Here is a 14,963-nt window from a genome sequence, read left to right as displayed (position 1 = left end):
TGCTTGTGCTCTCAGCAGAGCAGTAGGAGTTTTACGAAAGGCTTTTCGTTGTTTCAGCTTAAAATTTTGTGTCTGCTCCAGCCCTGTGCGGCTCTCCAGCCGGGTTCCTTGCTTGTTTCTGTCTCTCAAAAGTATCAGGAACATTTTCATCATCAAACCACAGCCCTGAAGTTTGGTAAGGAAAGGATGGATTGTCCCTCCCTGCTCTTTTCTCTGTCCCCAAAGTCTTTGTTGCAGTCCATGAGGTCCTGGCCAGGTTAGGTGGGCTCTCACAGCCTGGTCATGTTTCACATCCCTAATTCTGGCTGCCCATGGAGGAAGCAGGTGGAGGGGGACAGCATCCCTTCACATGGTAATGTTTTATGACTTTTATTATTTAGCACAACAGTCCTCTCTTGTTGCTCGTGGGCAGTAAACCTCTTTCTTTAATAACCAGAGACTGGCTGCCTCTCTGCAGGACTCTTCAGGTCAGTGCCGGTAGCGGTAATGTTATTTCTCTTTCGAACTAATGTGGTCTTTTATGAGATTTTTCATCCCCCTTCATTTCAGCTGAACTTTAGGCAAGTAGAAAGGGATTTAAACAAGGCCCGTGGCAAAAGGAACTGGATGTGCTGTTAGGAAAGAGGGTTTCCTGCTGCGAGATGTCTCTGGGCAGCTGGCTATTCCTACCATGTTGAAACAACGGTGTAGGAACCGAGTTTAATCAGCTCACGTAAGCCAGGATGGGATCGGGAGTACACAGGGAGTTATTGCAGCAAGAAATTGGGTAGGCATTTTGAAAAGCGATGGCAGGGAGCTGAATGTGAACAGCCTGCCTCCGTCGTCATGAAGTGCGTGCACACAGTAAGCAAGCGATGTTCTGGGTGGGATGTTGGATGTTGGATGGCTCTGGGATGGCCAAGGAAGAGCACGAGCTTATAGGGACTCTGGTGTCTCTGTCCCCATAGACGCTGCTCTCTGGCCACGCCAGGGGGATGCAGGCAGAGCTGAGGAGCACCCATCCCCTGCTGACATTTTGGGTTGTTTTGGGTTTTTTTAGCACTTGCCAAACATTGTCCAGTAAATTGTCTTTGGACAAAGCCCTTCAGGTATTTTATGGCCTGATGCAGTACAAGACAGAGATGTTATCGCTCCAGGGGCTTCATGGTAGCACACATGCGTTTGGTTTATGTTTTCCCTGCCCAAAAGTCCTGAGTGGTCCTTTTGGTAAGAGTGCCGTCACCCTCTGAGTCAGGGAAGCAGCTATGGCCCTGGCAGGACCTTTTCCTTGCTGTTAACACAAAGGGAAGTCTGTGGGAGCCGCGACAGGGACTTGCAAACATCTTCCAGTAAATGGCCTCCTGCCGCAAATGTCACGTTCCTTGCCAAAGGACATGGGAAACGCTCTCTGCTCTGCAACGGGGTTTGGAGATGAAAGTGTCCTTTTAAGGCTGGTGGTGCAGGGCCCCTCTTGCACTTGGCTCCCTGGACCGTGCCGGGGTGAAACGCTGCGGCATCAGGGCTGGCTGTGGGGGTGCTGGGGGTCCCCTCGCCCCAGGAGGCTCTGCCCAGGCAGAGATCTCTGCTCCCTTCAGCTGAGATGGCAAACGAGAGCCCCTAATTAATGACATCTCCCCTCTTAGCTCTGGATGCGCAGGCAGATGCTGGGACTTTTAGGGCTGGTTTGAGACCTGCAGTGCAGCATCTGGTGAAAACCCTTTCTGTTGTGGACCTGGGCTGGGTCTGATCGCCCGTTTGGGCGCAAAAAGCGTTGGGGAGCAGGCCCTGCTGAGGCAAGAACCTGACAAATAACTCCTGCCCCAAAAAAGTCCCGGTAATTCTGGGATTCCCAGAGGCATAGTATGGAGGAATATAAATACGCATTTGCTGAATCTGGTGAGAACATGATATGTCCTGAGAAACTCCCCCGCGGTAATGCTTCGTGTTGCACATCTGCACTCCCACCCGTGGCTTTGCAGCTGCAGTAGTTTTGAATGAAAAATCGACTTGTTTTGTTTTCACAAAAATTCTTAGGCCAGCATGAAACAGTCCGGCTCGGTGATGTGGGTGTATTGCAGTTTGTAATTCCTGAGTTGTGGGTTTACATTATCAATATTTGTATTTGTCCAAACACAAATACAAGCCTCAGCTTGGTTACTTTCCTGATTTCATCTGTAAAATATGGAAATAAGATTTGCCATAAATGCCTTGATTTTGTGCTTGATGCCCTGTGAGGGTGGTGCGGCACTGGCACCGGAGGAGCTGGGGAGCCCCCTCTCAAGGCCAGGTTGGACAGGGCCTGGAGCAGCCTGGTCTATGGGAGGTGATGGGAGGCGTCCCTGCCCATGGCAGGGGCTGGACTGGGTCATCTTTAAGGTCCCTTCCAGCCCAAACCACTCCATGATTCTGTGATCTCTCTGCGTGTATTAATTTACAGTGTCATACAGGGGAAAGGGTTATGGGCCCTTTTCTGTGAAAGTAGTGTGAAATTGCCACAAAGTGCTGGGAGACAACTGTGCTCAGTGCCTAAAGATCAGTTTATTCGCCACAGAGGTGCGGGGTGAGCAGGCAGAGAATGGCAGATGGCACAGCCAGCCTGCTGCTCCACAGCCACCGCCTCTGCTCCAGCACGGGGCTGTGCGACCCCAGGCTTTGACACCGAGGGCTGGTGCTCGCCCACTGAGACAAAGATTGTTGTCTTTAAAAAGATACTTTAAAAATATATTCTATATACACAAATATATATATTACGTATAATATATATAAAATACAGAGATATTTTCTGCAGACGCTTCAGCAGGTACCACCACAGCCATTGCTGGCTGCCAGCCCCTGCAGATGCAGGGAGGTGTCTGGGGGCTGTGCTGTCCCCGAGGCCTCGGGCAGCGTGGGTTGGTCACAGCTGCGGGCTGGTCCCTTACCGCCTGGGGGTTCATCCCTGGCCTGAAGCTTAATGGCAAATCTGGAGAAGCACCTGCTGATCGTCTGCTGCTCTTTATCTTGGATTCTCCTTTTGCTGTTTTCTAGCTTCAGCTTGGCCTGCAGTGCACTGGGAGCTATGAATTTTGCATGCACTATTGACATTTCTCCGTGTTTTGGTTGGCTTCATTCTCGAGAACGACAAAACTCAACACACAGAAAGCAATCAGAGCATACTGGGAGCGTTGTTTTGCTCATAAAAGACCCCACTGAGAATATCCCAAACTCTCCTTATTCTTGTCCGTTAAAGAAGGCGTCGTACTCTCTTTGTAGGCTGGTGGACACGTGGTGTCCTTGGCACACCCTAAAGTGCTCGCCAGAGGTTTTAAAGGTCAGAGTTACTGGGGTCAGAGCTTTTGTGAGCTGGTGGACATAGGAACATTTTACACAGTGAGGGTATAGAGAAGGCAACCGCTCCCTTTCCTCTCAAGTTATTTTTTCCCTTCCCGCTTTACGGTTTTGCTGTGTTTCTCCCTACCTAGCTCTCTTTTTTTGGGTTTGGGTTTTTTTTGCCCCCCCCCCCATGAGCTCTGGCTTTGCTTTAAGAGCCACAGCCCCATTGATTGTATTGGCTGTCTCGGAAATGCTGTGCCGCTCGCTGTCTGCAGGCTCCCCGCTGCTAAATGCTGTCAGTGGGACTCCGGAGCATTTAGATCAGTCGATGGGGCTATCATGACCTCATTTCCCGTACCGTCCCCATCCCGGGGACGCGCGTGACCGTCGGAGAGAGCACACGAGCCCTCAGGTTACCGGGGGCACTGCAGCTGTGATACAGATGTGTGCGTTTTGCGGGGGAGAAGGGTGCCACCCGCCCCCCAGGCGTGCTTCGTATGCACTGGGGTGTCAGGGAGATCTGTCTTTGATTCCCCCCCTCTGTCGGGAGGGTCTGGGTGCTGTGAAACAGCGTGAAATGAAGTGGGATGCTAACGGGATATCCCACACGCATGCAAACATGAACGTACACCCTGTAGTAGAACCCGCTCACCAAATTACAAATGGGACAGTGTATCAGTCCCAGCTATTTTGGACCCTTGGTGAGCTCGTGGCAGAAACTTCCCAGGAATATGGTGCAGTCGTTGCTAACAGATGGGCTGAATAACATCTCGGGGAAGGAAAGCATCCACTGATTCAGCTGCGTTTTTCCTCCAGATCCCATCTAATGCCGAGACTGAAAGAATCGCGCTCCCACGAGTCTCTGCTCAGTCCCAGTAGTGCCGTTGAGGCTCTGGATCTCAGCATGGAGGAAGAAGTGGTCATCAAGCCGGTCCACAGCAGCATCCTAGGACAAGACTTCTGCTTTGAGGTAAAGTTCGGGCCATTCCTGCCGCGTGACGAGGCTGCCTGGGAGCCAGGTGTGGGTTTGCATCGTGGACTCTCACTGTTACAGAACATTTCTGCTCTGAGTCGCTACTCAGAGACCATTTCATAAGCAGAAAATTACTTCCTTCTTACCAAGGAGGATCATACCCACAAAATCAGAGCAGCGAGCTCTTTGCCTTGTAACCGCTGTCGCAGCAGAGCTTGCGGCTGGCGCAGGTGTTTAAGTGTAAGGCTGCATATTAGCAGAGCATAAATTTGTAGTTTATGTTCATACGGATATCGGAAAGTGCTGATCCCTACCCGGCGCTCACAAAGATGTTGCTCGTGGTCACAAAGATAGCCTGCTGTTGGCAGTGGGAGTGTGGAGGACTTTGTCTAGGAAACTGAAGCCTCCCTTGTTTGGGTAAATAGAAAAATCTGTGAGTAATTCAGGTTTTTCTAAACATCTGTTACGGCGTGGGGTTAGGTCTGTGCTAGCAGGAGGTGGTAGGGCACACGCAGTCCAGTCTGGAGTTGGATAATTCAACGTAGCATGTCTGGGGGATTGTTTGCCCTGCATCGTGGATGGCCGAGTGTTACTGCTTATGGCAGTGGCTGGATATGGAACTGGAAATGGGTTTCTTACAGTAATAAGGTGCTCAATACTTGTGTTTCTGTGAAGAGAAGGTAACTGGTTTGTACTGGGACAGCGAAGAGCAGAGAGACCGTGTGTCTGTGGCTGGATCACGCTGCTCGGGGGTGATGGGGCTGCAGCTTTCCTTGGGTGGGCAGTGGGCACTGCCCAAGAGGAGTCAGACTGGGGAGGTTAAGATTTTTTTAAGATTAGCACACTTTGCGAGAAATGAGTTAAAATGTACATTTGTTAAAACACAAGCGGGTAACACAACAGAAGCCTTACACAGAGCAGCCCCAGACGTGAACTCTGCAGTGGGCTGAGGTATATATATATTTTCCAGTGCTGCTCATTCGCTGTGGAATTGAGCAAGTGCGGCAGGTCAGGGGGAGAGCAGTTTTGTAAATTATGTGGCCTCTATTCCAGGCCACTCAAGAAAGATAAAATGAAGCTAGATGGAAAATAGATGTGACATCCATAACAGAAGAGTTGTTTACCAATTCTGCTCGGCGCACAGGAGCAGAGGAAGGGATATGAACAGTACTTGTAGAAAGTTGACGGGAGGGAGATTACACAGGTCATGCACTGGTAAGGAGGAAGAAAATTTTAGTTTTAAGTGAGTTGGATAAAGAAGAGTTATAAAAAAGAGCGTGTTAATTGCTGTTCTGCAAATCCTGCAGAGGAAAGGAAGACTTCCAGAAAACAAAAGGGACATTGATTTGTGGCTGGTGTTTACTCATCAGCGAGCTCCAGTGGGAAGGGCTGAGGTGAGAGCGCAATGGCAGATCGTGTTCAGACGCTGGTCGTGTGTCTCCAGAGACCCCGTTCAGACTGGGGTGAGGTGGGCACTGAAAGGAGTCTGCAGATCTCCCAGGGTCCCTGGTGGGCAGTGACCACATGGGTTGGTGTTCCCTTTGAACGAGCCTGAGCCGTGCCCCGTGCCCGGGCCGAGGAGCAGCGTGTGGTGGGATGGGCTGAGCAGCAGCTCCCAGCCCTTCCAAAGCCCCTGTGCATTGGCACAGCCAACGTTATCCCACGGTTCTCTGTGTCAGGCAATAGCGAAAGCTGAGTGACAAAATCACACAACCCTGAGGGCCCCGTCTGCGGCCTGTGATCCCGCGTCCTTCAGCACTGCTGTATCTGAAAGTCCAGGCAAGACTTGGTGAGGACCGCTGCCACCTTCAGTGGAAGCTCAGCAAACAGCAGTGAAACTCGTGGTGGGTCCTGTGGCCTGGAACTGGGAAAACTGGGTAATGTCTGCATGGGGCCAAAAGGGAAACTGGAGCTGGTGACCAAGAGCCATGACACTGCTGTGGGTGGGTCTCAAGAGTGAGAAGCTCAGCTGAAGTCCTGGAAAAGGGGCCCTGACTCAGAGGTGTCAAGTGAGAAGGTCCTGTCATGGAGGCAAGGGGAGCCAGGGCATCCTCTGCACTGTGGGTAGGGAAGGTGCTGCGGGTTGGGAATGACACCTTCTCCCCACACTTTGGAGCTATCCTGGATCTGTTCCCTAGGGAGATCCATCAGGAATGGCCACGTTTGCTGTCTCAAATTGAGAAGCGAAGCGTTGCTGCTGTTGGGCAGTGCCAGCCTTGCACCATTCTTAACCTTTTCCTTGTGATGGGGTGGTTGGGCGGTGGACTGCTCCCATCGCCAGCTTCCTGCTGTCCCTTAGTTCTCATCTGGGGTGCTGATTGGGGTCCCTCACCACCAGCAGCGTGCAGCAGCTTCTCCAGAAGCAGCCACAGGTCCTCCTCACTGAGCTGCAGCCCTGGGGGCTCGGGAAGCAGGAGGGCAGGGTTGGACACGGCTGCAGATGGAGCCGCGTGGAGGAGGGCAGGTTTGGAGCGAGACCTGGCAACGCACCCAAACGGAGACAAAAGCGAGAGGTGCCAGAGCCATCTGCAGCGGAAAAAACCAAGTGGCTGGTGTGGAGGAGCCGGCTGGGGGAAGGTGCAGTGCACTTGTTCCTCTCCTCTCGCTCAATGGAGCTGCATTAAGACGTGCTCAGCTCCGCTCCCCCTCAGCTGGGCTCTGCCGGGGTAGGGATGGCCGGCACTAATGCAGCGCTGCTTCAAACGCTGCGCTTGGCTTTTCCTGCTTATTTAGTTCTCTGAAACTTGCTTTTTTTCCTGACTTGCTGAGTGCTTGGCAGTCAGTATTTACCTGCTTTCTTCATTGATTTTTTTTTTTTAAATTACTCATCATCGTCTTCTTTCTCCTGATGAGACCTCCCAGTCAGCACAATCTCCCAGTACCACTGTATATGCTGTGTGTGCTGAATACAGAGCAGTCATCTCAGTCCAGGACAGGAGGTTGGGAGCCCAGTATAGGATACTGGGAGCCCAGCCTATCCCTGGCTCTGCTGTTGGTGGGGTCCTGAGGTTTTTGGGTCCAAATGGCTCTGTGTCTGCCAAGGCAGACCCCAGCCGTGTCCCATTGCTCAGCTCTGACAGTGGCAGGACGTGGCTGGGGCCACGGGGCAGGAGAAGGACAATGGTGACTGCTCCAATGCCACTGAAACCGCATCACCTCATCCTGGCCTTGCCTGAGTAAGGGAGAATCAGCAGGGCTATATTTATCTGCACTAAATTTAGCCCAGCTGTGCAAATGTTCACCGCGTGGCCCTGCAGACACCCCCAGCAGCCGTCACGGCGCTGCCCCTGGCAGCACTGCTTGCCCTTCAGCCCTTGGGTAGGGGGCATTCACCAGCTTGAGCCCCTTGTCCTCCCAAAATCTTTGAAATCTTCAGTAACTCCGTTCCCGTCCCATCCAGTGAGATTCCCTCTAATCTCCCTCAAGGGAGATTCCCTCTCCCCTTTGAGGAGCCCGTGCTGTACCTACAACATTGTTAAAATGACAAGATTTTGTCTGACTTAAGGGATCACCCATCCGCGGGCTGTGAATAATGACTGAATAAGTAACATTTTAGAAATTAATGAGTTTTATTAATTGAGTTTATCCCATACATTAACAGTATTCTAGAATATCCCAAATCTGTATGAGACCAGAATATTCTCTTTATCAAGGTAATTAATATCTCATGAAGGTGGTTAATGCCGTATGATGCTTAGGTCAGAGCTCAAAGCTGAGATGTTATTGCAGATCTGGGGAAAGTCGCATTTTTGGTCACATAGGGTAGACACGACCTTCAGCTCCCATCAGATCAAGAGGGCTTCATGTCTGACACATGAGGATCTTCCCCTTCTCTCACTCGGGTACAGCAGTTGCAGAGGTTTTAGGTTTTGAGTGATTAGTTAATGGGTAATTGTTTTGGAACCGAACCCTAAATTTTACCATGATAACTCAATATGTTGCCTTAAGTGTGGCAAAAAATATATTAGATATTCCACATAGCAGATAGCTGTTAAAAAATCGCAGTTAGCAGATTGGATAGAAGGACAGCTTGTTTATTGGTGCATAATTATTTGGATGTGGATCCTTTAGGCAGCTGGGGGATCCATGTGTGTCACCAGGGAGAGCTTGTCTTTAACAGAGCATCTTTCAACAGCAACCAGAGTCATAATTCTGCTTTATGGAAGTTTCCAAGTTTCCTACTGAGTTCTCCTGAGCTGAGAACGCTTTTTTCAGATGCACTTGTACACCAAACTCCCATTCAAACCAAAGAGGTGAACAAAAAGCCAGGTGAGAAATGGCCTTTGAGGCAGTGGAGGAGTGGTGTGGTTTACTGAAAGGTGCGACCCGTTCCAGCTTTATGGACTGATTTCTGAGCAATCTGTTGGATGTGACCCTTGGCCAGGTGTAGGTGGAGCGTTTGTCCCTGTGTGAGGTACAGAAACCCGTCCATGACACCTGCGGGGCGCTGTGGCTGTACCGTAGTGTCAGGACTTTGATGCTTTGGACTTGAGCGTGGATGATTTCGAGTCTTTTGCAGCTGAATTAGCTGGGTCAAATAAGACAGGGCCCAAGGTCTGAGCTGTTGGGTTCTTGTCTGGAGAATGGCTTTGAAACCTTGGAAATTCGGATCGATGGAGCCATCTGGATGCTTGCTTACTGTGCATCTGCTGTCTTCTGTTCTTAAAAACAGTTCCTCGGTGGTACTTCTGGAGTCCTTGTATTTGTAATTCGGTGTTAAGAGGGTCCAGCACCGTGTCAGCAGTCATGCAGCTTTTCTTGGAAACAGAAGGTAACGTGTGCTCAGAAGAATGTATAGTTATACAGGACAGGGTTGAAAGCGTGTAAGGGCAGGGAGGTATCTGCCTGCAGGAGGAAGCTCCTGGGGTATCGAGGGTTGAAGGATTTCTTGCCTTTGCTGTGTAAAGACAAGATAGGCCTCTGTCGTTTCATCCTGGTTAGGAGAGGTCTGTGTTCAAAGGCCGGGGATGTGTCCAGTGCGTCCCTGAGGTTCACTAATGTCAGATCGTCCCCAGTGCCAGCTCTGCTGTAGGAGCAGGTTCAGCTTTGGGAGATACGAGGAATTAAAGGAGATGGTGTCTCCCAGAAGCCAATAGCCCAGCGCGCAGTGAGTCACCACAAACGCTGTGAGTTAATGAAGTACTTGGAAAGAATTCTGCAGCTTGAAATTGGTGGAAGCGAAGTGTGTGAGAAGGTGCTGGCACAGTGGTTGATGCCAAGGATGCTTGGTGTGGTGAAGAGGCAGAAATGTTTGGTGCCTGCCATCCTGGGGCTTCGGTGGACTCTGGGCAGGGTTGAGTTTCCATGTGTCTGTAGGGATGTGATAAGGAATGTCCCAGGAGGGGCTGCGTGTACTGGACCTCATGGTCATCACAGCGTGGTCTTCAGAAGCAGCGGGACATGGAGGGGGAAGGTACAAAGCCTCCCCAAGCCTGATGTCGACTGAGAAGAAGGAATGGGTGGGTGCTGCCACCAGCCTTGAGCTGGGTCTGGAGGAACGCCAAGGGGCTGCAGTTTATCTTCAGTTCATCTGAGGATCTGCACTCCCTCCATTGTGGAACTTGGTGGTTTAAAGCATCGCATGCATGGGGCCCATCATCTGCTGTGTTCTGGTGTGGAAGAGGAGAAGTAATTGGAATTTGCTTCCGTGATTATTTCTGTGACATACAGAGTTGCCCTGTTTTTCCACTCGCCTTAGGGGCTGTTGCTTCATGCTTGGGTAAAGCTGTTTACTTAAAAAAAAATACAAATCCACTAGCATCTTCCCTAACCCCCCTTCTCCCCCCAGATGGCAGTCTGCAGTGTGCTGGTCAAGACATAATCCTGTTCCTTTCCCTGTAGGTGACGACTTCATCAGGAAGTAAGTGCTTCTCGTGTCGTTCTGCAGCAGAGCGAGATAAATGGATGGAAAACCTGCGGCGTGCCGTGCACCCAAATAAGGTAGTGGCTTTGAGGAATTGCCTCTGTTATAGTTCAGTTCCTCGTTATTACATTTTATAGCCCGGCACATAGTAGCAGCGGGGGACGTATTGTCATTTTAGTGAGTAAGTGTAACTGTGGGTCAGCCTTTTTCCGTATTGCTTTCTTCCACAATTATATTTACAGGCAAGTGCCAATTACTTCTTTGCCTCTTTTCTCAGCGCGTGCTGCTTCAGCTGTTGCTAAGAATTGATCAGACCTGAAGAATCTTCAGCCTTGCTCTTGTTACTGATGGTACTCGCTACTTACGTAGGGCTTTCCACCTCCCAGAAGCCCTAGGACAGATGACAGGTAGCTGACAGCAAGGTTATGAGACTGAGTAGGCTCAGGAGTTCACGTATCCCAATTCCTGACTTTGGTAGTGCTTGCAGCGTCTGCTTTAGCTATGGAGAAACGCAGATGCCCATCGCAGCAAGTACTGGTCTGAAAGAGCTATGTGAGGTTTGTGTGGTCACACTTATGTGAGGAAAGCCCTGGAAATGGGAGTTGGGGCTGGGCACATCCCTATGGCTTTAGGATGCAGTGTCCAGTGGAAATTCATTTGGAAGTGTGCCCTCATCTCCAAACATGCCATTAACTGATGGCTGACTTTCCGCCTTTGTTTGGGTTCGTAGACAATAAACTCTCAGTATCTGACCCAATATTTGTCAGGAATTCAGTGTTCTTGCACAGTTCCTGTGTGCACTTCCTGAGCCCACAGTACCCCATTGTGGCCTCCAGCAGAAAGGTTTGCCCAGGCTGAGCCAAGCCCCGGTCGCTGTTTCAGTGAGGGGTGTCCAAACAGCAGCAGGTACTGCAGAATCAAGTGCTGTCTCTCTTAAGTCCTCGCTGGGGAGCTCTTACAGACACACACCACCCTTTGCTCCATCACTGTTTAAAAGATACCCAAACTAAACTTCTCGCTGTTTCAGTGAGGGGTGTCCAAACAGCAGCAGGTACTGCAGAATCAAGTGCTGTCTCTCTTAAGTCACTCCTGTGGCCAGTGCCCCTGGATGTGCTTCCAGCCTCGCTGGGGAGCTCTTACAGGCCCACACCACCCTTTGCTCTGTCACTGTTTAAAAGATACCCAAGCTAAACTTCTGTTTCTGGACTGTCATGATTTTCCTGTGGAAGTTGCTCCTTCTCCCATAACTCCACTCGTTGTTTTAGTTGGATGCTCTGGACTTCTGCCCTAAAATACCGTGAGGTTTTGGAAATGCTGCTTTCCCTGCCAGAGGTGTTTGTGTTCCAGCCATGGATGAGGTGATGCTTGGGTGTGCGTTCACGTCCCTTTATTGTTGCTCTGTTACCCTAAAGAAAATGTGCTCTTCTGTAAAGCAGCTGTACCAAAGAGGAGGTGATTGCAGGGTACCTGGAACATAGCTTGTTTTGCAGAAGCCATTAATGATGGGTGAGGTTCTTTCGGTTTCTTCTGCAGCCCTCTTGGCAGTGCCTGGGAAATGGTACCTTGATGATTTGGAGGGGTTTTATCTGCTTTGTTCACTACACTAATTGGCACCAACAGACACGGAGAGCACGGTGATATTTGGAAAATTAGCATAAGTAGCGTTATTATGCAAATTCCTGAGAGCCAGTATTTCCTTAAAATAAAATGTAATTAAGCCTCTGCTCATTTAGCACATCCGAAATAATTAATTCATATCTCCAGTTTTGTTGTGCTTCTCTTTGTGGTTTTTTATTGACCTTTTTTTCTTTGCATCTTTTTTTTCAGGACAACAGCAGAAGGGTAGAGAATATGTTAAAGTTATGGATTATTGAAGCCAAGGACCTGCCAGCTAAGAAAAAGTACTTGTGTGAATTATGCCTGGATGACGTTCTTTATGCACGAACTACCTGTAAATTGAAAACTGATAATGTCTTCTGGGGGGAGCACTTTGAATTTAATAACCTCCCGTCGCTCAAAAACATTGCAGTGCACTTATACAAAGAGACTGACAAGAAGAAGAAGAAGGACAAGACCAATTTCATCGGGCAAGTGAACATCCCCGTCAGCTCGGTCACAGGCCGGCAGTTTGTGGAGAAATGGTACCCGGTGGTCAGCCCCAACCCAGGGAAGGGCAAGTCCCCGGGGCCCATGATCCGCATCAAGTCGCGCTACCAGAGCATGAGCATCCTTCCCATGGAGATGTACAAGGAGTTTGCTGAGTACATCACCAACAACTACATGGTGCTGTGCTCGGTGCTGGAGCCCTCACTCAGCGTGAAGAACAAGGAGGAGATGGCGTCCGCACTGGTGCACATCCTGCAGAGCACGGGCAAGGCCAAGGTAAGGCCCTTCATCATCCACACTGTCCCACTGGAGACCGTGGGAGTGACTGCTGCGTGGGGTTGTTGGAAATCACCGCATCGGGTGGGCGTCAGGCCTGGCCAGCATTAATATGCTCTAATTTTGCTTTGAATTACAAACAAGGTAGCATGTGCAGCGCCAATTGCTTAATTAGCAAAGAGGTTGGTGGGACCACAGGGTACTAGCCAAGTCATTTCTTTCTCCTTCTGGAGGCTCAGGGGCCAGGCTTTGGCTTCATAAACAGGCACAAACATGCAGGGCAGTTTGCAGGGATGAGATATGAGCACCGCAGGCATGAGCTGAGCAGCGCTGGGTGTCCCTGTGGGATCCTGACAGATCCGAGTGTCCCTGTGGGATCCTGGCAGATCCGAGTGTCCCTGTGGGATCCCAGCAGATCTGAGTGTCCCTATGGGATCCCAGCAGATCCCTGCTCCACTGCTCCCTGTCACCGTGCTCCTGCGCTGAGCACCCAGCACAGTGGGAGCCGCGTGGGAGCGAGCAGTATCTGGAGAATTTCAGAGCAAGGTCTGCCCACGGGCACGCATGGTCTGCATCGGCACTCGGTCCTTGGGGTCTGGTGCTTTTGGAGGGGAGGCATGAGGGGAGGTGAAAGCCCAGGGTCCTGAGGTACTCCCAGGGCAGTGCTCGCTGTGGCTTTGGTGCCAGCCAACCTTGAGAGGTGGACTCGATGATCTTAAAGGTCTTTTCCAGGCAAATGAGTCTATTCAGTTCAGGTTTTGTGAACCATTTTGAACATCCTTCATAGCTGGGAGTCCCCCACTGTGTCTAGGGAGGAAGCAGGTCAGGAGGAGATGGAGAGTGGGGTTTGTTCCTGGTTGTGCTCTCAGGGTGCAGGCAGGGTGAACAGAGCTGGAAACACCTCTCGCAGGAGAGCGCAGACAAGCGCTGGTGTCCCTGGCACAGGGGGTGTGGAGTGGTGTGACCCGATTGCCAGGCAGCATCCTCCTCACTGCGCGTCCCCGGTGCCACAGCATGGCCGTGGTGGGCAGTCCCGGTGCCAGGACTGCAGGAGTTAACGCATCGACGTTTTTCTGTTAACACCTCCCCGACTTCTGCAGGGGGAGCTGGGGCAGGGCAAGATTTCCAGAGCTTTTGCAGTGCTGCAGAGATGGGGGCAGTCGCAAGGCTCTGCTTCCTCCGCAGCCGTCTGGGACCACAGCAGGGTCCGTGGCTCAGATTTAGTTCCCATCTGTCACGCAGAGAAGTGTAGTGGCCTCCTGCTCTGGTTCAAGGCAGGCAAAGCTCGCTGAGAGGATTGCGAGGCTGCAAGCCTGCTATGGCAGAGGCTGAGAAAATGGCGCCCTTAAAACCTTCCTGATCCTGAGCAGCAGCAGTGGACCCCGGCAGCGCGGGGAAGGGCTCCCTGGTCCTGGTCCCCATGGCTGTATTGCCTTCAGAGGGGACAGAAGTGGCTTGAGATAACGCTCGGTGGTTACACAAGCATTGTAGGTGTCCCCCTCCTCGCTCCTCATGCTGGGGACACCATCAGTGTGTGGCACCGCTCCTCCCCATGGTGGCACTGGTGCCAGGGCTCTTACTGGGATGGTGCTGCCATGGAAGACACTCTCCATGGCTCACACGGCTCTGATGTGTGATCTTCAGGCGCCACCACGGTGTCAGTCACCACAGATCACATGTGGGCACGGCTGAGAGCCGTTGTCACCGCTCCTGCCGTATCCCTCTTCTTGTCGGTGCTGGAGAGGCTCCGGAAGGAACAAGGGTGTTTCTAGACACGTCTGCATCAGCGCTCGAGATCCCAGAGGCTCTACACGGGGGACACGGCAAACAGTAAACAGAGTTGACGAATTTCCCCTTAAAATGGAGCTTCTGCTTTCCCCGCCTGTCATCTGCCATCAGCATTGGTGCAGGGTTCAGGGAGCCGCTGAAGCAACAGGAGTTACTGGAGCGTGGGCATGGGATGGACGAGCAGAGAAAGGGGAAAAGCAGCAGTTAGGTAAAGAAAATAAATTAATGAGCTCAGCCCAGCTTCTGGGACATGGGTGGTGTCCTGTGGCCGAGCACTACTCCTTCAGAGGCGATGCTGAGGGGGAAATGAAGCACCCACGGCCCCAGGTAGAGCATGGCCGGTTTTGAAATGGGGTTCAGAGCCCGGGAGGAGAAGGAGGACGGATCCCTGTGGGCAGCGATGGTACCAGAGCTGGATGATGAGGTTTGAGGCTGTGGGGAGTGTGGCCGGGTCCCATGCTCTGCTGAGTGAGCTGCTCGGCCCAGTCCGGCACTGGTGTGCAGTGGCCGTGGGGCAGCGTCCCCCGGTGACCCTCCGGAGCTTGCAGGGGCAGGAGGTGGGTTGCTGTCCCTGTGCCTTGCCGAGAGCCCCTTAATGACCCCTCCAGAGCTCACCTCTGCCCTGGAGAGCACAGACGTGGCAATCAGCAGCCTCTAATTTATTTT

At 51.5% G+C, this 14,963-nt stretch overlaps 1 protein-coding gene across 1 annotated transcript in view; it reads left to right on the top strand.

Annotated features, from left to right (window-relative positions):
* Nucleotides 1-4,111: 4,111 nt before the first annotated feature.
* Nucleotides 4,112-14,963, top strand: part of LOC104544283 (disabled homolog 2-interacting protein) — a gene marked incomplete at its 3' end in the record, with an annotated part of 24,994 nt that continues 14,142 nt past the window's right edge. Inside the window, exons 1-3 of the mRNA XM_010189108.1 lie at nucleotides 4,112-4,261; nucleotides 10,106-10,204; nucleotides 11,955-12,509. Coding sequence (XP_010187410.1) covers nucleotides 4,118-4,261; nucleotides 10,106-10,204; nucleotides 11,955-12,509 — 798 coding nt within the window. The remainder of the gene's footprint in view (nucleotides 4,262-10,105; nucleotides 10,205-11,954; nucleotides 12,510-14,963) is intronic.

Source organism: Mesitornis unicolor, unplaced genomic scaffold (assembly GCF_000695765.1).
Source record: "Mesitornis unicolor isolate BGI_N332 unplaced genomic scaffold, ASM69576v1 scaffold8217, whole genome shotgun sequence".
Classification (NCBI taxonomy): domain Eukaryota; kingdom Metazoa; phylum Chordata; class Aves; order Mesitornithiformes; family Mesitornithidae; genus Mesitornis; species Mesitornis unicolor.
This window is presented reverse-complemented; position numbering and strand designations above follow the sequence as displayed.